This window comes from Coturnix japonica, chromosome 4 (assembly GCF_001577835.2).
Source record: "Coturnix japonica isolate 7356 chromosome 4, Coturnix japonica 2.1, whole genome shotgun sequence".
Taxonomy (NCBI): Eukaryota; Metazoa; Chordata; class Aves; order Galliformes; family Phasianidae; genus Coturnix; species Coturnix japonica.
Window position 1 is genome coordinate 11,354,332 of NC_029519.1, and position 24,106 is coordinate 11,378,437.

Genomic DNA, 24,106 nt, shown 5'->3' on the forward strand with positions numbered 1-24,106 from the left:
AGCAATGACTTTTCCAAGTATAATGATACCACAGGTCTCTGGGAAAGCAAAGTTGTGAGCATGAAGCTGCTAATGAACCCGTTAACAGTTTTATTACTTATCCCACCGGTACATTGGCTTCTGACTTCGTCCAGAAGGGAGATAAAGCAAGTCTTACATGTGATGTGTTTATAGGTTTGGAATTGCTCCGGGGTCTCTAGGCTGTGTTCACAGTTGGTCTGTTTTCTCATAGCTGTCTCCCCAAGTAAAATAAACACTCATGGCTCCATTCCCTGGGTCACTGTGGTTTGGTGCATTTCACCACTTGTAAAATGCAGCCTCACTTGGGCAGTATCATGCTGCCCTAATGAAGGAGCAGTGAAGGTCAGAACAAAAGGGCCAGAATAATACAGCTGGGGGAATGAAGGAACTGCCTGGGCAAGGTGAGTTCAGACAACAGCAGGATGCTGAAGGGGATGTCAGAGGTTCTCCACATCTTGCTCCAGATACAATTTCCCATCAAGAAACTTTGTTGTTATATTTGAAGGACATATACAAGACTGATTTTGTCTTCTTAGCATTATGGAGACATAGGATTATTTAGGGATACTGTCCAATCTATCCACTTTTCAGCTAGAAAGACCAGTAGGTGTGGTTACTCATATCCTAAGGCTTATAGCAGGTCAGCAGTGCTAGACTAGAAAAAGAGGCTATAAAGGTCCCCTTAGGGAGTTTTGAGGTTTGTGTTTTCACAGCATATTAATCTAAGTGTGATCTTTATACCAAGGATAAAAACATTAGGTATAAATTAGCAACGTACTTTGGCTTCTTTATAGTCATCTTCTTTGTATTTGAAATGTAATGTTGAAATGTACATGGTAAAATTACATTATTTATCTAATTTGATAAACCGTGAAGTAGTTTGTCTTCTCCTGGCTACTGAAGTTGATCTCTATTGAAGTTTGTGCATAGCTGTGGTTGCTATTAACATTATATTTTTAACATTTCTTTCCTAATGTACTATCCAGCATGTCAGAGCTGGTATACAATATCTATGGCAGGCAACCACTAACAGGCACTAAGACATCCTATGAGAATACGAGCACAGACTAATGCTCCCAAGAGAAAGGATCTCCTTTTTCCATCCTGAGAAGACGTGCCACAGTTTGTTTTAACATTCTTCTTGACAGTATCTTCAGCTTTCTGGAGAGTTGCTGGCAGAAGGTCAAAAGAAGTGGAGACAGTTTTGTCTGCGTATAAATCTCAGTTTTATTTGCCAAAGTTGTCCTGCACTTTTGAGAATATCAGGGCAAAGAAGCTGAAAATTCTGTGTTCAAAGTGGGATTAGTGGAAAAGCTGCACTTGATTCCCATGGAGAAGAGTTTGCATAGCTGCAGTTCAAGGCCGTTTACTCTTTCACTACCCTGTATCATGGTATCACAGTCCTACCAAATGTTCTTATAGACTTTAAGTACACGGATACATGGTTGGCCAACATGACTTTCACATTCTGCCTTGTCCACCTATGACTGGGATGTCTGTCACTCTGACCACTAGAGCTAATTTCAGTCTAAACACCTTCCTGATGGAACAGAAGTTTCATATAAAAATCTTGTTTTTAAAATAGCTTACATTAAAAAGATAAATGTGTCTCTCAGCAACAGGCAGCAATTGCTTGGGAAAAGAGGAATGATCATTGTAACACAGATGACTTAATAGAATCAATTAGGCCAGAAATATGAGACATGAAGCTGACAGCATGAACTTCATATCAGCATAAATCAGATACTTTTGTAAGGACAGCTACTTGCTGCAGTGTCTGCGAGTGCACATAACAGAACTGTGCTCTGTGCAGTACTGCAGAATGTCCTTTAGGGGCTGGTCTGCTGCACAGAAAAGCCACTAAAGCTTTTCTCCTTGTGTAGTGATAGAGGGATGTGCATTCAAATTGCAGTGATGCTGTCATTACTCCCCCATCTCACGTGGCATCTCCTTTCCTGGGTCATGCCTTGTGCAACCGCTTTATGCAGCTGATAAAGTGGAAACCAGTAATGCTGAGAACAAGCCCTTTTCCTCAACAAAAGGACAAATGTAATCTTTAATCCATAGTCCAGTGCTTGACAGTTTGCATAAGGGAAGAAATGAATATCCTAGGACCCCAGATTTTCAATTATAGATTCTTGACATTTCTGATGTAGTGGTTAAACTCTTTCTGTGCATTTATTCTGTATCCTTTGAACAGATACGATAGCTAGTAATTAGTAAGGCCATAATTAAAGCCATCAGCAGTGCAGTTCTGAATAAGTACTTCACCTTGCTGAATGAGGCTGCTGCTTCTGTGTTTTCAAGCTGAGTAATGTATTTGGCCATGTCTAGTGTCGCCACACACACAGGCTCCCTAAATTTAGAGCTTACCAAATGTAAGAAGATACAACAAAAAGGGTTAAAAATTATCATCAGTAGAGCTCAGAACAACCTCGTTCCTTTATTCATCTTTCTTGTTTTAAATTCTTCCTGCTTATGGTGGTTCTGGTCTTGTCATCTGCTGGCTGTGGGAGCAAAGCGGTGGCATTTGGGTGTGGTGGATGTGAGGAGGGTATTTCTTACAGCAATCTTTGTGCAGTATATATGGTAAAGAGGGAGGGATCCTCAACATACGCAGGGCAAAGGTCTCATGCTCTTTCATTTAAGGCTAAAGTGATGTTCTTTAGTGAGCATTGTACTACTAGTCTTTGAAAGGCTCCCATTTTGTTTTGATTCTATATTGTTCTGAGTAAAATAGTAGGAAAAGAGAAATTTCTGTGACCATAACATTCTCTTACAGGCCTATTCATTATAGATCCTGAGAGGAAACTGAGAGTTCCCCTGGACAATGCTCTGATATACAAACGAGCATACATTAACTTTCTGTAGCTGTATAGTTCATTTTCAGCTGCACTTCCTTTACATTCTTAGGAACATGGATTTGGGCATAATCTGCTTTGATGTCTTCCTCTGCCTTGAACGGCTGCCTCGTTAGACACATCCAGCACACATCCAGCAGTCTCTCTGCAGCAGAGGTTGAGCAGAAGTGCTTTGGGTGGACGTGGCAGTGCCTGGACATTTTGGGGGCTTGGAGGGCTGGGAGCAGAGGGGACCAGGCCAGGTCTGTGGGGTTTTAGCCAGACTGAGATGGAGATACTGGGGTGGCTGTTGTCCAGGTGTGTGCGCAGGGCCACCCCGGGTGGCCAGGTGGGATGGTTGTAAGCCATGCTGTGAGAGCAACTCAGCTTTGGTTCTCTGTCCTTTGAGAAAGGTCTTAGGGGAGCTCACGTGGAGGCAGAGCTGCAGTGGCTTTGCAGCATTAACTCCAGAACAGCAGCTACAACAGGGTATTCTCTGCCATACAGAGATACTTGCTACTTGGTGCGTCTGCTCTTCTGTAAATCAGGGAGATCAGCACTTCTGCTCCTTCCTGGAGGGTGGGGGCAGTTAGCACTTAGAAAAGAAAACGCAGCTCAGGTACCACAGTGGTGGGAGTTATAAATATACTTCATTTTCCACTTCCATCATCAGAGAAAAAGCCACTTAAAATGACAAGGATACATTTGAGGCTGTAATGATTAGGACTAACACTGCACTAGGCTTTGCTGGAACAGTCAGAAATTAATCTCTCCCTGTCTTCCAGACAGACTTCTACAGAACTGGGGTTTGGCTGTTGCTCTATTGCACGAACATGTTTTGTTCTCATGTACTTTGCATAGGAACAGAGCCAAGCAGATGAAAAAGATTAGATAGTCTAAGTTAGTCTTTGTTACCTGGCTTCTGTAAACACCTTTGCACAGTCTGGAGTGTGACGCCTGCTTCTGAAATGCTGCCTGTCCCAGCCAAAAGGTGCACCCAGGCACACCCTGCTTGTGCTTCCCTGCAGTCTGCTTACTTGCTGTCATCAGGTGCATGGCATCAGTGCCCCTGGCTTGCAAGGCTACAGGTTCTCCTAACAGTTTTTAACATGGTGCTTCCCTCAGCCTCTCAGCCTTCATATACGTTGTAGTATTCCTCAGAGGAATAATGAAGCAAGCATACACATAGATGCAAATGGATGCGGTCTCATTTCAAGTGCAGCTATTCTCCAAAACGCCTCTTGGTTTTCTTTAGAATGTGTCTTCTGGCATGGAGAAATTTGCAAAGCTAATTTTCAGCTCCTGTCTAATGGATTCCCCTGCTGAGTGTCTGTTACAGTTAAAGGATTCCAGATTGAGAGTTTGTTCTCATCTCCCCTGTGCATAACTATGTTGGAGGTGCTTTTTGGATAGCTGGTTAATGAGCCTGGAGTGTGGCTGAGTGCTCCTGACATTCAGAAGGAGTTTCCCCTCCTCAGAGGAGGAAGGTAGCCCTCACACCCCTGCAGACTGTTTATAATGAGTGCATTCACCCCAGCAGAAATAGGGTGCTTTCAGATACGAGACTGTGCAAGATGTTGAGAGCAAATAGGGGATTGATTAAAGTTGAGGATGCAAAAGGAGAAATCCCTCTTTGCAGGAGTTCACTTGTTCTAGAATTTGCATGTTTTTGGGGGAGGAAGAATGAGCAGCATGCAGCAAAGTTCAGCATATGCTGTTGTACACTCTTCTCTCCTTGCCCTGTGTGCTTGCCCCACCAGTCACCCCCACAGGGAGGGCAATGCAGTGCACCCCAGATACTCACTGGTGTCAGCTCTTTCCAGCCTCTGTGCAGCGCAGAACTGGAAGTCAATTAACTTGAGTTCTAATTCCTGCCATCCTGCAGGCTTCCTGTATGATCTTAAGTAAGATACTTATCTGTCTTCAGTTTCCAGCAGTATATAGTAGTAATTAATTACCAACTTCACAAACATGTAGCGAGGTTAAATCTCTTTATAAGTGATCACAAAACTAATCTTAGAAATGCAGGCTGCTGTGATTGTTATTGTTACTGCCATTTTGGCACGTACCTTTCTCAGACATGAGTGTTTTCCTAAGAAGTCCTTATCTACCCAAACTTAATGCTGGGTCTTAAGTGTCAGTTTCCACAGAAGCCTTTTGCAATTTTAAGCACAAGATATCAGACCCTCACCCTAAGAGACTCCTGGAGGGTGAGCACAGACATGGAGAAAGAAAATGGTGGTGGGTGTTGGACCTGGACACTGTCTAGGGCTTGGGTTAGAGTCAGGGCTGGGATCTGGAGAGAGGGATGGCACTGAGCCCCAGAGTGAGTGGGGTCACTCATTCAGCCACTTCTTCAGACATACAAATGGCCATGAATATGGCAGTGCTCGAGTGTAGTTACAGTGCCTGAAAAAGACCACATTACTGAAAAACTAGAAAGTTCATCTTTGCACTGAGCTAAATTAGAATTGCTTAATTTCTTACTGAGTGTTTTATCTTACTTAAAATGGGACAGCATAAATGAGTTTTTATTGGAATATGCTATTCTGTCGTTTTAATTAAGAGGAAAATATATATCTAAAACAAAATACGTGGGCATTATCAGTTTTCATGGCTATTAATCTACCTGTCAGCTGGGGCAATCCATTTGTTGTGAACTGCAGTGCTAAGAGTATGGTATCTTTGTGCTCAAGAGCGACATATTCCCAAGCTTGTTGTCTTTGGCATGGCCAATATTTTATCTGCCAGAGCCAACATTAATGAAAAATTCCTGAAAAATTCCTCATTTCAACACAGCAACACTCTGATGGGAATAACAATCTCTTCTGACCTCGTTTAAAAGCAGATATTAGGCAGGATACAAAAAGGGGAGGTATTTCTGAACCCCCCTCTCCAGGACTTTGGGAACTTTGTGGTAAGTTTTTGATGTTTGATTGCCTTTATAAATGATATTAATGCTGTTAGGTTGTTTACTGCCCATAGAACGTGCATCCAAAATCAGCATTGCTCGAAACAGACATGCATGTAATTTGAAATGCTGAAACTGAGAACTGCCTTCTAGTTTTGTTACACAACAGTCACATCTCTTTGAAACTGTCAAGATGATGCAGATGATGCTGAACCTCCTTAATGTCTCAGTGTAATGATTGATAAGAGAAGAACCACGAACTTCTTCTTCAGCTCCTTTATTTGAGCCTTGTGCAGACAGACCATCCATCCTTCCTGCTCTCACAAGGCTTCTTGCCACAGCAGTGCCTGTGCTGTGGGCAAGCCAGAGCTGAGAAATATCTCACTGTGTATGATATTGATGTAGGAAAGGCCATTTTTGAGTAGACCTTGGAGCAAAGTTCAGAGGGGCGTGCTGGAGTTATTCATGTAGTTTAAGTCACTCAGTGAGTGCAGAAGTGAGAGATTCTGTCAGCAAGCAAGGAGAAACCTATGTGTACAGCCTCTTCAGTCACCGTCCTACAACTGAAACCTTTGTGTTCTACAGACACTTCAAGGACCAGAACAAAGAGGGTAATGGAAGATCAAGACTTATCACTATCCAGCACCCAGAGGCAGATTAGTACACACACATCCATACCTGACAAAAGGCGAGGCAAGCTGTGTAATTTATTCCCCCCCTTGTTGTCTGAGGCTGTGATAGCATCTATGAGCAACACAGTCTGTCATGCCCCAGAGACAGGGGAGAGCCTGGCAGCACACCGATAAGAGCAGGTGCTAATTTGGCGCTGTGGTCCAGCTCACAGGCGTGGTGTTGTGTAAGTGCTCTGCTTTCAGCTCTCTCTTACCGAATCCTCTCCTTCACTGTGCAGACAAGGGCTTTGATGTGCTTATGCTCCGAGGTGCTACCTTTATTTCAGTCTGAAAGGGGTGGCAAAAGGAGGGACAGCCCTGCCAATCATCGACTTGCCTAAATATTTATCTCTGCTGAAAACAGTTTAGTTTCTGAATTTAGCCCAGGGTTGATTCTGACGAGAGACATCAAACATAATACACATGAATCAGCCACAGCACATCTGGTGTTGCCTGTGTGCTGGAGGAATATAAATAAAAGAGCCAGTAAACTCCAGCTGCTGAGGTATTTGTACTGCAGCAAGGCTGTCAGCTTCCTAACATCACCACCCAGTGAGCAGCGGGTGCCACATGTCCCTTGGGGCGGCTGCGGTCCCCCATTGGCGTGTCTTTCTCTTTGCATGGGAGGACTCAACAGGAAAGGAGCAGAATCTCTTGTGTTAAACGGATTTGCAAGAGAGCTGTATCCACCGAAAAGAGCGTCAGGCCAAGGCAGTAGCATTGCCAATGCTTGAAACACTTCTCCGATGTGATGATACTATATTTTTGGAAGTATCTGCTATGAATGTTCTTTCCCTGGAAAGATTCCTTCTCCTGCCTGCTTCCCCCACCCACCTCAGACTGTTGGTGCCAACATTTCTCTTGTAACTTCCTTGCTCCCAGCCACTTCCTACCATAGACTTCCCTCCTCTCTCCTCGCACAGATCCTTTAGGCTGAAATGTTCTGCTGGGCTCAGAGGAGCTGAACAGCAGCATAAAGCAGCCACCTCTATGCAGCACCCGGTGGGACACCAGCAGGCTGAAGGTTTGGAAATAGCAGTGTCCAAAGAAAGAGCCATCATGAGCAGCCATGGAGAGAAACTCACCACATCATTTTCCTGACCAGCCCAGAACACTGATTTTAAGCATTAGGGGTCAAATTTACTATGAAGGGCAAAGAACACTGATTCATTTTCCCTATTCTTTATAGTCACTGTTCACCTGGAAGAACAAAAGGTCCTAAAGACAGAACATTTGTTCTTCAGTCATGTCAAAGCCTTTTTAGAAAAAAATAAATAAAAAAATTAATAAACCATCATTAAAATCTGGGCCCGTTGCCTTGAACAAAGAAAAGAATATATTTGTGTATACTTAAGAGACGGGAAAGAGACTGCGCCAAGCCTAGTCACAGATAAAGGAATTCCGGACATTATTCCTTGTGCTCCTAGGGGTTGTGACATGGGATTTCCTTTCAAAGTGGTAAATAGCTCAGCAGTTGTTGTAGGACAGGGTGGGGTGGTCAGTGCTTTCTTTAAAATGGGCAGAGATGAAAGCACACTCTGAGAAGAGAGCCGAGCTGCATGCAGTGCATGGGCACAGAACCCCTGTGAGTAGGGCCGAGGTGTGCTAATTCACCCAAGGCAACAGCTCAGAACTTTGCCCTCTTGAGGTCCCCATGGTTTGGAGATGCTAACAGCTGAATGGGGCTTTGGGAAGAATAGGTCTTGGCATAGTGCATGAGGTTTAGCTCGTAAGAGGGAATCAGAATGTCAGGGTCGTCTCAGCACCTTGTGAGTTTGGTGTAGACCAGCTCCTGGTGCTCTCTGTCTTTTCTCAAAGCAGCCTCTGGCTGTGAGCTGTGGATGCTGACTGCTGGTCTTGGCCTGATTTTATGTTTGAATCTGAATACAAAATGATTTTTCTTTGACCTCCTGTAGGACTGTAGAACCTAAACCTCGCTGTTCAGGCAGGGCCTAATGATAAGGGGAGAGAAGTTTTGCCTATTACTGTTCTCCAAATCCTCAAAATCCAGGTTTTCTACACTGAATAGGAATGATTTAGGAAGCATCACTGGAACACAAAAGCAAATATAAGGTTCCTATTGGAGCCTACTCACTGTCTTCTTCTGTTTTGTTGCTAGGTATCTGAATTACAACTATAAGCTTTCTGCCATATGACTACACACTTGCAAATTTCTTTTCCATTTAAACTAGAGTGAGAGCTCACAACAAAATAGGGAGGCACATGATAGTGGGCTTAAGATTCATGGGAAGTTGGAAAGTCTAAGGGATAGAACTGCTGCTGCCAGGGCAAGAGTTTGTCTGTATCTACTGCAAGTGATTGTGCTCCACCGCTGGGTAAGAGAGGTTGAAATCAGATGCATGCAATCCCCACTGCTGCTGACTTGCTCAAGGGGGATCCATGTCTGTATGGGACACATGGAAGATACAAAACTGGACTTAAGAAGAAAATTAACAAGCTCTCCTTCTTTCTCTGTGGCCACTCCTTAATATCCCATGTTCTCTGAAAACTGGGAAAAAGAGAAAGTCCCTTTGTTCATTGCGGTAATAAAGTAATTGATCCTCTAAAATAACTACATGACTGGCTAAGGAACAAGAAAGGCAGCTAAATGAATCATACAGAGAATTACTCATACGTACACATTTTAAAACAGTAAACAGGTCATGCTTAGCATTGTTAACTTGCCAGCAGGCCAGGCTGTACAGCCCGAGTTGCTGCTGATGTATATTTGAGATCAGAAGAAAATCAGTTCATATGCAGCAGAAAAAGCAATCTGAATCAGGCTTTAGGATTGCACCCAAACATTACCATTTCTCTAATGTGGCCATGGTGTTGTATGGCAGGCGCTCATCAGGAGAGTACCATTATACTTGCATGAGCTGGATCATGTTTTCTGAGCCATGTAACAGATTACTGAATCATGCTTTTTTATATATCCTTGTGCAGTTGCATCAAATCTCTTAAGATGAACTTTATTTTCATGGCCAAAATCCAAAGAAACAAAACTCCTAGAAAAACAAACAAACAGAAACCTTGTAGAAGGATATTTAAAAAGCTAAGCAGATCTAATACTTCTTTTAGGGATTAGTAATTTTAAAATAGCTCAGTTAAATAAAGGATGCCAAAAACTGTTTGCTGTCCTCCCCAGTGGTGCTGTGAGCACATAAGAGTTTCTGTCTCCTAGCAATGGAAACTGCCCCTTAATTACCAGGCCATTGCCCACTGTCACGAGCTCTTTATTTTCGACTGCAAGATGGTGCCAACATGGGCAACCACTATATGTCAGCCAGTACATGTCCCACTGGACAGATGTTTTTATCAACACAGCAGCTCCTGTGAATAAGGTTTGCAGGATGGGTGCTTGGCATAGTGGTTATTTTTACTCCCAAGTAACTTAGTATTTTACTTTCTTTTTTCTTTTTTTTCATATTCCCAAAGTTTCTTACATCCTGTGACCTTGCACTAAAGCCCAAATGAAATGCCTCACAATCTTCCAAAATACTGTCTTTACTCTTATGGCTCCTGTGTGAACCACTGCTATGCAGTTAATGCTCTGCAGTTGTTTCTACCCTAAGACCTTTTAGCCAAGGGTTTACAACTTGGCATCTGAGGTCTTAGCCTGAAAATTCTTTGTTTTTGTACTTTCCCTAAGAGTCTGTTTTAAATTGATATAAACATTTCAATATCTTAGGAGTGCAACAAAATGGTCAGCTTCCCTTTCCAGCTGGAAAACAAGCATGTTACTCTGAATGAAAGTACTGCCTGTTGTTGGCTAGATTAGCGTCTGGTCTCATCCTGGCTTGGTCAAACAGATCCAGGCATCTGCATTAATTTATTACATGTTCAGGAAAAAATACAAATAAAAAAACAACCTTAACTTGACTGTGCAATATGTGCTGTGTGTGTGGATTCGGAATGGGGAGGAACCTTATCATCTGTGTGCATTTCCATTATTCCTTCATCTCCAGCCTTGGTAAACCTCCCTATCTGAGTCCAAGTGGTGAGGCTTCACTTTAATTCAGTGCTCGCTTAGGTTTCATGGTTTCCTTTTCTCTCGGTCATTTTCATACAGTTCTGTATGTCTAATTAGGGCTTCCACTACTTTACAAGAGCAGGCAGGAGAGAGGTCCAAAAAGGAGGATCTGCTTTCTTCATGTAATGGCACTTAAAGTCATATTTGTTGACTTTGTTAACTGTCCAGCACTAGAACTAATTTTATTCTTCAAAGAGCAACTGCACATTTTGTCTATAGGAACTGCAGTGAACTCTTGGGCTGAAAAGATGAAGGTTTCAGGAAAAGAAAACAGTAGTGGACTTATTTCTGCTCTGTTTGAGATCAATAGTAAAAACAGAACCAGTTTGGAGTTTTATAACAAAATAGATTTACAATAGAAAAGCAAAATTTGCTGGCAAAATTTGATGTAGAAACTGTCTGGGCTGAACTCAGGAGGGGTTCGCCAGCCCAGCTGGTGCTTCTGGTCACAGCCCAGCCATGCTGTGGCTGTCCCTGAAATTCATGTGTAGGATGCAGGAGACACCATCTTCCTTGGTGGAATCAAGCCTTGGAATCTGTGCCTTCCACTACCGGGGGCTGCCCTAAATATCTGGCTATTTTTAGATGAATCTTTCTGTTGCTGCTTTTCATAGTTTAAAAAAAGAAAAGAAAAAAAAAAAGGAAAAAAAAAACAAAACCAAAACCAAACCTTTGAAGGATTTTTGTTTTATCCCTGTGAACAACAGGAATTAAAATAAATAAATAGATCTTAAATATTTAGACATGAAGAGGGAAGAATTTCCTGCCCAGCTTTTGCTGAATGGCGTAGGTGGCTTTAATGCAAACCGGGTCTGCTCCTGGGTACCCAGCAGTGTTTTCTTTTCCTCAAAGTGGCTGTGGTGAAGCACCTTTGAAAGCAGGATCCCGCAAAGCAAACCTAAGGTTCCTGTGCAGTCATCTCCCTTGTGCCATAGCTCCTTCTGAGATGCTGAGTCCAGAGGGGCTGAGCAGGAGGAAAGAAGCCAGAACCAGGGCAGCAAGGTGGAGTTCTTGAGGTGAGCAACCCTTACAAAGCCCCTTAAAGGAAAGCAAAAATCAGGATCTGGCATTAAAAAAGCAGATGAGTTTCTGGGCATCCTGCCCTGTGGATCCCCACTTGGGCTGCAGGTTCCCCCCAGCCTTCGCAGGGCAAGTGAGCTGATCTGGAGAGCAGCGGTGGACATAAGAAGGGATCTTTGTCAACAGGCAGCCATGCTATGCAGACTCGGTAAATATGTGCAGTGCTAATTTGAAGCAGATCCCTGCATTGCCACAAGCAGAATTCCTCCAAAGGCTGCCATCAAAAACATTATGTCACAGCTGTGGAGAAGCCCAGCAAACAGGGGAGAAGCTGGGGTCACATCAGGGTAGCGGTGCGGTGGCGGCTGCAGGGAAGTGAAGCCCCGATCCACGGCCTGATGGAGTTTGTCATTAAGAAGGATTTCAGAAATGCTTTGCAGCCAATTCCCTGGGTCTGATTGGTACTTTCCAGCTTAATGCAAACCAGTGAGGAAACAAGCTTCCAGACCTAGTTAGGCCAAACTGCACAGGGAGGTTGCAGGCGAGAGATAACGTAACGTTGCCCAGGGCTGCAGAGCTGTAACTGGGACTGTGAGGCTTTGTAAGCACATGGGTAGGTTCTCTCTCCCCATCTCAAGCAAACAGCTTTTATCTCGTCTCCCAAAATAGCAACCTCCCACCCTTCAAAACAAACAAACAAAAAAAGAAAACGTCTTGAGACAGGCACACGAAGCCGACAGAAGTGGAACGCAGAGCTGATAGAAAACAGATACCAGCGTCAAGTCCAAAGTTGGTCTCAGCCCATTTCTTCTTAAGAAACTGAGAAAACAGAGCAATTACCTGCCAAGCAGATTTTACTGTCGCTTAGCATTTGTGCTTCTCTGACACATGTGAGCCTGGCGATTTGATGGAATCTGTTGTGGTTCAGTGCAGTGCGTCAGTTGGGTTGATCTTGGGAGGCTCTGGCTCATTTAATTGTGGATTTATAGCTCAAGGAAAACTGATAAGGCAACACTAACTGGGTGTGTGCTTCTGTTCTGCTTCACTGTGACAGTCCCCCTTCCCCATTCTGATTGAAGCTCCTTCTCTCTTTTGACCTCCCCACGCCCTGCTCCTTCTGCAGGTCAGTGATTCATCACACAGGAGGACACAGATGTTCTATACCAGGAAGTGTTTCCACACAAATTGATGTTTTTCCTAGAAAAGAGGGCTGGATGATGGAGAGGAGGATTTTACCACCCCACAAGTGCTTGAGAATACTTATTACTCTATTCCCACTGGGGTTTGTGGGATGCTGCCTGCATGACCCACTTGCACCCAGGGAGCAGGGCTCACTGCCACATTCACACTGGCAAAGCTTCAAGCTGGAAGCCTTGGAGCAAGTGGCCCAAGATGAGAAGCAGTCTTTCTGAACATTGGGTGGCAGTAGGCAGGTTGCTTTGTGGCAGCGTTGGATTTAGCCATGGGTCATGGTCAGAGGTTGTTTAGCAAACCATCCTCTTATCATTCAGCAGATCCTCATCTCAGCTCTTGCGTTTCTTAGAAAACAGTCGTCTTCTTTTGAGGTTTGGTTTATCAACAGTTGAGCCCAATGCCAAAAATACTTGCACTGCCTCTCAGTCCCAGCAGTGATGAGGTAGTACCAAAGCAATTTGTGAAGGGGAGAAACCCGCTCTGTTCTCAGCAGGAGAAAGTGGCCCTAATCCTGCCCTAAATGTGACATCTAAAGCACTCAGACATTGCTTCATGTGGGTCACCAGCAAATGTTTTCTGAAGGACATCTCCTAGCACTTCATCTCCTCTAATTTTAAATATTCCTAAAGATAGGGCTGGCATCATTGCTTCCTCTGGGAGATGAATTGCACAGGCTGATATAACTCGACCTTCGGAAGATTTTCTTTTCTCTCCCAGACTCTTACTGCTTTCAGCAGTAAAAGCAGATAAACAGCTGCCCTTGGTATCAGATCTCCCGTGATTCCAGTCCTTCCTGTTAAGCCCTCTGATTTACCAAAGTTTAATTACTGTAGCATCTGATGGCCCCATCACAGTGTGCAAGAAAGCAGTATCAAATCTATGGAGGGGGCTCCTGGTCTTCAGGTTTGGACAGTGTGGCAAATAATCACATTCAAAAAATAACAAATCATGGTTTAAAGCACGTGGAAGTTTTGCTAGAGATGCGCAAACTGTTCTCAGCAATGTCGAGACAAAGTTAGCTAAATAATTATCCCTGACACCCGAGGCTGGTTTACAATTCAAAGCTGAGATTTAAATGCAAATATTTAGTACCCTAACTGTTCCTATCTGTAGATTCAGACTATTGACCCTTGACTGATCATCAAGGAAAAATGGTATTCTAAAACATTAACTTGTAACCAGTAAGTAGACCTAGGCTTTCTTGAAAACAAACATCTCTGCAGCGCTGAAATATTTTGTCTTGGTTGAAGATGAGCCACAAACATGAATGTAGGGATGAGTTTCCTTATGCATTAGCTGAAGGCAGATGTGGAAGCTGATGGCAGAAACCTTACAATGCATTCAAGGAAGCAAACTTTGCTAAATTGGAGTTTGATGTAACTTGTCTTTCTCTCTGGCCACCGTAATGTCTCTCCAGGGTATCCATCTTACACTTTTCCACACTCTTTCACTTAGGATCTTGTTTTCAAAGGAGTAGGCTGACTTACAGTGCAAAATTTTAATTTACCCAATGGTTTGCAATACTGTTGCATGTTAACTGAAGTATGGCTCTAACAGTATGCTTTGGTGCCTGTACTACCAGATACCAGAGCAGGTCTTTAACATGTGTGAAACCAGCACATATTTACTGATTTCTTACAAAAAAAATAATCTCTGCTGGTCTCTGATGTTAGCAACTTTTAAGGGGACCTGAAGGAAAGCCCTCCTTAGTATTCTTTGTTGCCAGCCTGGAGGCTGACCTCTACTGGCAGTCGTGATGAATCATGACCTGCTGCACTCGTGGGTTATTTATTCCCTTCTAAACGTGGAGCTAAAGTCAATTTACTGCCTTCAGAGAAACCAACCACACTGCATTCTCCCTTCCTTATGCCTTGCAAAAGTCTGGCCTGCATGCAGCTGTAGTATTGCTGTGGTGCACCGTGTCCCCTTGCAGGAAGTGCTGCCACAGTACAGTATGCACTGTATGCATCCTCCAGTCTGCTGAGAGGTGTGCAATAATGGTGTGATTAACAAGTGGGGAAAGAAAATAGCTACAACCATATCGTATCCACACATTAATTACTGGCCAATTTATTTTTTTATCTGATGGTTATTGGTGATGCAGTACAATAATATTAGAAAGTTATATAATTGTATAGTAGAGAAGACTTTCTACCAATGCTCTAAATTTTGAAGAAGTCCATTCTCTCTAATAGAATATCTAGTTTCAAAGACTTGACTCTTATTTAGAATATAGGCAGCACCTTTACGGCAGATAAGAAGTCTAGTATGAGTGTAAAAACTGGGTAGGAACAAGAGAGAAATCACTGCTTGCATCAGTAGAGATTTACTACTTGGTTTTTCATTAGAGGTCCTGGCCCAAATCAAGATAGATTTAAATAGTGACTGGTTCTTTCTGCACACACGAGCAGGTTGGGGAATAGTTCTTGGAATTGAGTCAGCGCAACAACTGCTTTCATTATTTGCAGCTGTGCAAAACAAGTAAGTTTGAAAGAAATATAGAGGTGCCAGATTCAATCCCATTGATGTGTGAGTGAACGCAGCGTTTAGTGCTGCGCTGTGTGACACACATGAAGTCTGTGAATTACTGCTGCTGACTTTTCAGCCTGACATGTCACCTTTGATAAATGAGCTAATCTGCTGATAGCTACTCAAAATAATAAAGTAATTTAATTAAAAGTGTTTTTAAATGTTCCTCCTATAACATGTGAACTTTCTAAGTAACTACTCAGTGCATACAAATTACCCTCTCCAGAGCAATTCTGACTAGATGGAAGGGAATTGAGTGTAGGGTTTTGACAAGCTGGAGGCATAACTTGATCCACGCTTTACTGTCTGTAGCTATGAAGAAGCATTGAGTTAATATGCGATAAAAATGATTTGTCCATCCATACACAGATATGCTCCCAGGAGCTCACCTGCAGTAAAAGTTCTGAGCTGACACAGTGACACGGGGAATGTGGAGACAGATGGGGACAGTCTTCTGCTTTCTTATTTTCCTACCCAGTGGTCTGGAGAAAGAAGAGAAATCTTGGCCAGAATCACTTCCAGAGAAATGCTAGCATATCTGAAGAGAGAATAGAGGCTTGAGTCCACTGGGAGAAAGCGAAGGGCAGGCAGAAGGTGAGCATGGTGGGCTGCTGTCTGTGCTGGCTCCTCCTGTTCACATCCTGCAGGATGTGCCGCCTCCTCAGGATGGACAAGTTGGGGAAGAATTAAAGCTATGTCTGTATCTCCAGTGACGCAATCCAACTTGGGAATCATTGGGAACACTTGCATCTGCAACCCCAAAGCATTTATCAGGAAACCGTGTTGTGGGGAAAGGCAAAGACAGTTTCATACCTCACATATTTGGTTGTATGGGTTTTTTTTCATGAAGTCTTTAGCACATAGCATGGTCTCTTTTGTGTGAGTGTGCCTCTCTCCCACCATGTCTGCATACTTGCTAATCATGGAGACATGCCAGGTCTTCTCTTTCCCAGAGGAATTGCCATAATTTAGATCATGAAATAACAACATTCCCAGCCTTTTCTCCATCAACATGAGATTACTGCATTTCCTAAATACTTTGAATTGTGCTTGAGTGCATGGCAGATGATTGCAGATGTTGCCACCTCCTTTCCCAGATCTCATGTTTATTTTAGGGCTGTAGATCTAAGTTCTGGGCTTGTCATGCAGTTACAAAGAAAGGACATGCCCCCTCCATAACTCAGTGTAAGCCCAGGGCAGTGATATCTCTGTCATTCTTTGGGACTCCATACTCTGTAGAATCAGAGGGAGAACAATGGCCCTGATTAATGAGTTGCTGCCACCAAAGACCAAACAGTCTTGACCTAGAGTTGCTTTCTGTGGCCTCTTTCCATAAATCTGCAACTGATACAGCAATCCATATCATGGAAACCCAAGCACGTGGCATTGCAAGCTCAGGGAGTTGCCTTTGAGCAGGTGTGGCAGAACTCAAAGGGCTGTGTTTTGATTTCTGACAGAGTCGAGTTCCTGTTAATTAACACCGTGGTTTCTAATCGTCAGCACACAAAGCAATCAGTCGGCCTTGCTGAAACATTTCTGCTGATTACAGAAGGAAACCAGAGTGACCCTGTGCCACTTGATCAGGAAATGCTTATGCATCCAGTTGTGAGGAAAAGTTGTGGGAACAAATCCCAAGGGCCAATGCCTTATCTTATCTGCAAACACTTACTCTACTTTGTGGTTGTTCTCACTGTGCTGGGGTAGATGTCTCCTCCACTCAAGACTAATGATCAGATTTTCTGTTGTTGTTGTCACTCGGACACTTACACCCATTCTCCTGCCCCTGCTGGAGCCACACAAAGCTTCCATCTGTGGCTGGCAAAGGAGAATGACTGAAACTGCTCCCCTTTCTCTTCAGCCAGCCAAACAAATGCTAGGTCCTCTGCCTTGGATAATCAACAAAAACACGACTGCTGTGTTGTGGGTTAACACTAGCATTGAAATATTCTGAAGGAATCTTAACAGCCTCTCCCAATGAGCTACTGATGGCTAATTTCACTGGGGATGAACTTCACCTTCTGTAGGAACGGAAGCTCTGAGCGTTGTAGTGGTTGCTAGTTTTATGCCCACACAGAGTATTTATGCTGCCAGTCTACCCCAGGAGATTCCTGTCTTATGATACTGAGACTTTGCCCTCTGTACTGGCTGAGTACCTGCCTGGTGGCGTGACAGCATCAACTAGCTGAAAATGGAGAGGTTCCATCCTGACTTACAGCCAGAATCTTGGATTCAAAAGCATCCCTTCTTCTTTGCTGGGAAGGTCAGTGCCACCAATAATACTTAATTTTCCAAATCTTGCATTTAGAACAGAGGATAGGATAGGATAGGATATTTCCTTGACATGAATGCATGAGTCTAGCAGAATCAAAACTCATATGTCCTTCTCCCACCCAAAATCACAACTGAAGGGGAGGGAGGTGAGCCTTCTTATTCATTTGCTACTGCTTCTTTAAGCCTTTACAGGAAATTACTTTAGAAAAGAAAATTACTCAATAAAAAAAAGTGAATGCTGATTCTGGATGAAGACCTAATAAGCACACCAAATATTGCAGGTGATACCATGCTGATAGCAGTACCATCCTTTCCTCTCTTTTCATAGAGAACGACCTTCAGATAAATCTGAAAATGATTACAGGCCATTGGTTTAAAAATACACAGCACTTCACTGAATCCTTGAACTTTCTAATTCTAGTGAGAGTAGGATTTCCTTGGGGATGTACTCATGAAAATACAAAACTGGCACCTGCCCACTTTCCAGATGTGCTTACGCTGTGATGAGGCACCCTGGCATCTGAGGGATGCACACTGTCTCTCCTTTGTGTCATTCAGTGCTGCAGACACAGAGCTGCTTGGGGAGACTGAGCTATCATCAGTTCTTCCCTGGCAGGCAGCTCATCATCTACATTACTGACGAGTACCTTATTATTGTGAGCAGGGCCATGCGTGCTGTTCTTAGAGCCCCCGGTGACCCCACAGAGCACAGACGATGCTTCTGATCTAGGCTGTAACTTTCAGAAACACTCCATGATAAGCATGGCTTACAGAAATGTTTCCAATCTATTGCCAGCAACAAAAAAAAAGCATTTTAAATACTGTGTATGTATCTCCCTCCTTTGCCTACCAAAATCAGCTCTAAAGCTGTGACTTGCAGTCCTTCCCAATGAGACTTGATGTGTCCTAAGGCCCAGATCTGTGCATAAGAGTGACTTTACACACATGAATAGTCCCTGGAGTTCAGTGATGTGCAAAAAACTATTTGTGTGCCCAAGTCCTCGTGGGCCCTGTTCTAACCTGCTTCACTTAGCTGTCAGCACAGCAGGCTGCGCTTCGCCTGGCAATCATTTTTTTGTCATTTGATGCAGAGGTTAGGTGCTCTTTGATGCTGTTCTTTCAGTTTTCCCCTCCTCTGTGTACCACAGTGCCCAAAAGGGGCATGTGGGTTTCTTAATCAGATATCATATCGACGTTAGCTGTCACTGTGTGATACCTAGATACACTCAGTCTCACGAGCATTTGTGAGTTCTGTTTTTGGCATAGCTAGTGGGTAGTTACAGTGCTTAAAGGTCTCTTAAAGGAAGACTGTTAGAATAAGATGCAGAGATTAAAAATAGCTTTTATCTGTGCTCACCGATGGCCCTAGCATGAACAATCAGACTTTTGCTTAGCGTGGGAGGGATGTCCCTCAGCCAAGTGGGATCAAGGGAGACATCTGACAGAGGTGAAGGAGGTCACACGTTGTCCTCCGCCTGGGGATCCTCCCAGGCTTCATGTTGGCTGGGCTACAAAATCAGATTGTCCCAGGAAAAACAGTTTTCAATATACTTTTCTTCCCTGGACAATGTATCACTCAACCTTTCACATTTCCCTCCCAGGGACCTGTGCAGTTCTGCTGCGTTTGGGGTTTTTTGCGCTTAACAACAGCAGAATGTGAAACTGTAGGATCAAAATCTTGGAAACAGAAGTTGTGTCTGCCCAGGTTCAGGGCTCTTTCAAGATGATGCACTGTGCTTGCCTTGCTTTAACCAGCTTGCTTTGGCAAACAGGAATCAAGAGTGGGAATCTAATGTCGTAACTATGCTTCAGTCCCCATGAAGAACATACCCGTCCTTTGGTTTAAAGAGGGGATGTTGGGCAAAGACCTAATTTAGCCTTGCAATATGCAATAGTCTCTTTCCTGATTTCATAGCATTATCACTCTAGCATCGTATCCCAAACCACACTAGAAGGTCTAAGGAAGGATGCTGCACAGCATCAGCTTCACAAAGAGAATGGCAGGGACAGCCACGGCACTGGTGCTTTTGTAGCTAGATGTGAGAATGTTTGTTTTTTGAGAAGACAGTTAATGATTAAAGCCATAAAACATAAATGAAATATAGTAAAATGGTGAACATTCATGAAACATGCTGAGAAGGAAAAGCCCTGTATCCAAGCCCCAGCTTTGCCTCCAGAATTGAAATCTATCTCTGAAGGGAGCAGGGGAGGCTGAACATTTTGTGAAGCCTCACCCTGCCAGCTGCAGCTCTGGCGTGCTCACCCAGTGCAGCACAACCTCTTCCAGAACGACTGGCTTGGTTTTGCCCTGCAATGTTTTTCTTTCAGTCCACTCAGCCTTAGCTCAGCTATGCCAGTAATGGGCACACGCTGTGTTTATAAAAGCCCTCTGTCACCTGGCAGCAGCAGCCCAGTGTGTGTGTGGCAGTGGAATTTCTCCTCCTGTCCTCCATGGGGTAGAAACTCACTGAAATTACACTTAGCTTATTCTTTTCTTCAGCCCCTGAAGCCAAAATAAACTTCAGGGAAGAAGTACCTCAGGTGTATAAACAGAATAACTGAAAAATACTTTTTCTTTTATCAAAAACAGTCTCAAGAGCTGTAGGAGCCCAAGGATTGCTTTAACCTCCCATCACAGCAGTGGCTCACACCCAGTGCCCACTGCCCCTGGCCCTTGCAGACCAAGGGGCAGAAGCTCGGCCTGTTCAAAGGCCAGCTTCAGATGCCAGCTTAGCCCCCATAAGCCCTAAGAACAATAGATGGCTCAAGAGGAAGCAAAGAAAGGATTAGTCAGAACCTCTGGAGCAGTCCTGGCTGAAGTCATCACAGTGTGAACAGCCCAGAGTGGGTTGGGATTATAGCTGTGTCCTGTAAAAGCTACACAAGACTAGAAAAATCCTCAGCCAGCTAATTCCATTTTGGGGGTGACTGGTGTATAATACATACTGAACCTCATCCCGTGCTCCATGCAAACAGGATGCTTCCAGAATACACAGGGGGCTCAGATTCAAGAGCAAAGGTGTACTTGCCAGAGTGGCCTCCTGTGTAGTTTTCCCTTTTTTTCCTTGCTGTTGCTTGTGATGCTACACCTTGTATTGGTCATCCTGAAGGTTTTTAGGAACAACTGCACTTCTTAAAGAACCAGGGAGCAGCAGGACTGGCACCCTGTGACCATCCAGCATCACATGCATGTAACAGCAGTTTGTAGGTACACACAGCTTATTCTTTTATTCTTAGTATTTCGTATGTTCTTACTCTTTCTTATATTCTTATTCTTCGATTTATTCCTTACTCTGCAAAGGACATTAGAGAGAGAGCTACAGTATCATAAGTTATGTAAAACTGAGGGTGGTGAGGTCTCTGCAGTGGCCAGGACTGATGTGAAGCCTCAGCTGAAGGTCTGTAGGAAAGCCCAGTGTGCCCCCAAAGGGAGCTGAGCAACATGTAGGCTGGGCAGGATGCCTCTGGGGAGGCTCCTTTGGGACCATGTGATGAGCTGACCTCCACTGAGCCTCTGATGGGAGTCTGAGTGGCTCCTGGAAGAAGCCAGGCTCTCCAAAGTGGGAGTGATTCACTCTCCATGCTGAGAGAATATACCAAGCTAAGAGAATTTTACTTGAACCCAGCAAAGAAGAGATGAGAGGAGATGGGAGGTGGGAGGGAAGAAAATCGCTGCTTCATCCAGTTGAAAAGTTAAACCCTTATGTTTCTTTTTTGTTAGATATGTTATCTTCACTATTCTGCTGAGTATAATGCCTCTGTTATAAGCCCAGCTATAGATTTCTGGCTTATCAAGTTCAAGGCAAAGGAGAAGATGTAGATTTGAAGAGCAGGAGGGGAAAAAAAACATAAAGCTTTAATGTCAGAGCTTTGGAAATTGAGATACTTATCTAAGCCTGTTTTCTCTTCTCCTTGATTATGTTACTTTGAATTTGGACAAGGAAAACAGCCTGGCCATCCTCACTTCTGCTTCTTCTCAGTTTCACTTTCTGAAAACAATATCACCGTAGATGTACACTTAGATAGGGGTCTCAGTAAGGGCAGTTTCACGTTCAGCACTCTGCAGCCAGCTGTCAGGAGCACACAGAGCATGGTGGATGTGGATTCAGCCACAGAACAGCAGCCGGCTCCCCTGCATGGCTTAGCTGCTGATGCTGCCATGGGTCCAGGCTCATGAGCTTCAAACAACTGTCTGCAAGGGGCTGGTTATATCTCATCACATTTAGTGCTTGTATCTGCCTTTGCGAGGGTGGCTGTTCTGAAGGCTTTCCCTGTGCCAAGAGGTGATGATGGTGATTATGATGAGAACAGCCTTTATCGCTACTGTCAATAAAGACTGTTGTCATTCAAGAGCTGACAAGCCTCATGACACTGGCACTGGGGATGGTGGCTCAGACACTTCTGCACATTTGCCTAACAGAGTATACAGCCCCAACGCCCTCAAAGGAAGCAGCCTGCCATTTAGTTCAAATGCAGTATTTGTGAATGTGGCTTTGGAAAACAGTAGGCTTTTAATTTGCATTTAACGCAGCAGATGCTTCACAGTTGTGAATCAAAGAGTTGCTCCCCGGAATTACTGTTTTTTCTTAATGACTGAAAAGTAATATATGACTTTGTACATCAAGTTTTTCCCAGGCTGATTCTTTCCAGTTCTGTATTTATGTAAAATTCTTTTGAAATTAATCTGTTGTCCTGTAACTGTAATAATGCAGTAACACAGCCAGCCCTAAATAGAAGCAGGAAGACTAGGAGCAGAAATGCAGGTGCTCGGTGTTAGAAAAGAAAGGGGTGAATAAGAGGGAGAAAAACAAACGGAGGGGATCTCAGTGGGCACCATGCAACTCCACGCTCAACTGAATCGCATCAGTATAAATTAAAGCCCTGCGTGGGCCCCCAAATTAGGAACTATTTACAAAACAAAAAGCTTTCCTCGGCTGTATTGTGCATGTTCTAACCACAGTGAATAGCCGGCCTAACGATGATTTCTTCTTTATTTGGGTCAGGTCTTGCTGAGGATGAACTTTTTGAGAAACCAATGCTGAGCATTGCAAAAGACCACATTGTCATCTTACCAGGAGAAGTCCTGAAAATAAAATGCAGGTAAGGATTGCTCCAGCAGAGCTGGATCCCCTTGGTTGTACTGATTACCTTGCACAGCACGGCTTCTGGGCAGGAGATTGTTGGACAGCCACGATCTGCAACTGGCGATGCTTTCCCTTGGGTGCATTTCAGGAGAACTTGTTGGGCTGAAACAAAGCAGAGAGAAAAGTCTCGGGTCAGCATTCAGCCCACTTTATTCCTTTTATCATAAAGGGACCAAAGCAAAGCCCTGAGTCAGCACACAGGAAAGCTTATGGAAGGGGATGTGAATGCTTAAGGGCATGGCTGGAAACCTTTGCCTGAAGGGGTGCAGCTTCAATTTCTCTGCAGCTAAAATCACTCTTTCCCCATGTCCATCAGTAAATGGCTATAAATATATATATATAGTTATACATATGTATAAAGACAAAAATGTGTACATAAGCTTAAACTTCCTAACCTCAAATACTGCCTAGCCTAGAAGATGACAGTTAAATAAACAGCGGTCAGTATGTGTATATTCAAAGACCTGACCTGTTTGAATATATATTCTTTAAATCAAAGATAAGCAGGGATCATAAAAACCAGACCATAGATCATGAATTCTGGCAGCAAGTCAATTCTTGACACAATATGAAAAAAGTAGCCATGCGAGAAACAAGCAGTGACTTATGTGGAAATGGGGAGCAGAGCTTTGTCACAGCTGGGGGACACACAACTGAGCAGTCGGTGTGAAGAAGTCGGTGTGAGCTCCTTTTGCTCTGTCAGGACACAAATTAACTTGCTTGGCCACACAGAGGGTCTCTGACTGGGGTGTATGGAGATATCCTCACTGGAGAGCTTCAGCTGGAGAACTCCATCTAGCCATGTGGCTTACAAGGTCAAAACAACCTCACTATGGTATTTTTAGCTTAGCAAGCAGCAAGCATCATGGCAATGAAGTTTAAAGTCCTCTAAAATCTCAGTGCAGTGCTTCATAAAACGTGATTTGTGGACATGAGTTGTGTGCTGCTCCAGGCCAACTGAATCAATGCTTCCCAGCAGTTCTCCAGCTGCTGCCATTTTGATCAGTAGGAAAACCTTATTTCCTCATATCATCAGATGAACGAAGGGATGAAGAAATTATCAGCACTTCAGTAGCACTGATTGTGATCTGAAATTGCTGTATGGATGTGAAGCAATAAACACACCTGAGAGATGGAGAAATGATGGCCTTTAAGGGAGTTCTGAAGTCCTGCCTGCTTCCAGAGTCAGGGGTCAGCACAAGGAATGAGTATGGGCAGGTAGCTGCTGCAGACTCCATTCATTTGAGATTCTTAGCCAGGATTTTTGGCAGCCTGGCCAAAGCTGCAGTTGTTGCTGTGACTCCCACCTGCCAAATATGTGAAAATACCAATGCAGTGGTGAAAGCCTTCATTTTCCACCTGCAGGTGGAAGAAGTGGGTCCGTGTGAAGATGCACAGAGTTGTTAATCCCCTGATTTACTCTGCAGAGCCACTGCTATGGACACCAGGCTTGGTGATGCCTGTGTCTGTGT

The 24,106-nt window shown here is 43.9% G+C and overlaps 1 protein-coding gene and 1 long non-coding RNA gene across 7 annotated transcripts in view; one reads left to right on the forward strand and one right to left on the reverse strand.

Annotated features, from left to right (window-relative positions):
* LOC107312793 overlaps positions 1–24,106 on the reverse strand; it is a 220,231-nt gene that overhangs the window by 53,147 nt on the left and 142,978 nt on the right. For 3 of the 4 annotated variants that reach the window (XR_004307002.1, XR_001554624.2, XR_004307001.1), the window contains exon 5: positions 22,639–22,736. This is a non-coding gene — a long non-coding RNA (uncharacterized LOC107312793). Of the gene's footprint in view, positions 1–22,484; positions 22,574–22,638; positions 22,737–24,106 lie in introns of those variants that run through there. The other variant, XR_004307000.1, reaches the window with a different exon arrangement.
* The window catches only part of LOC107312792 (vascular endothelial growth factor receptor kdr-like), a 114,469-nt gene that overhangs the window by 7,497 nt on the left and 82,866 nt on the right, over positions 1–24,106 (forward strand). For all 3 annotated transcript variants that reach the window (XM_015860500.2, XM_032444344.1, XM_032444343.1), the window contains exon 2: positions 22,494–22,590. In XM_015860500.2, the coding sequence (XP_015715986.1) occupies positions 22,494–22,590 (97 nt within the window). The remainder of the gene's footprint in view (positions 1–22,493; positions 22,591–24,106) is intronic.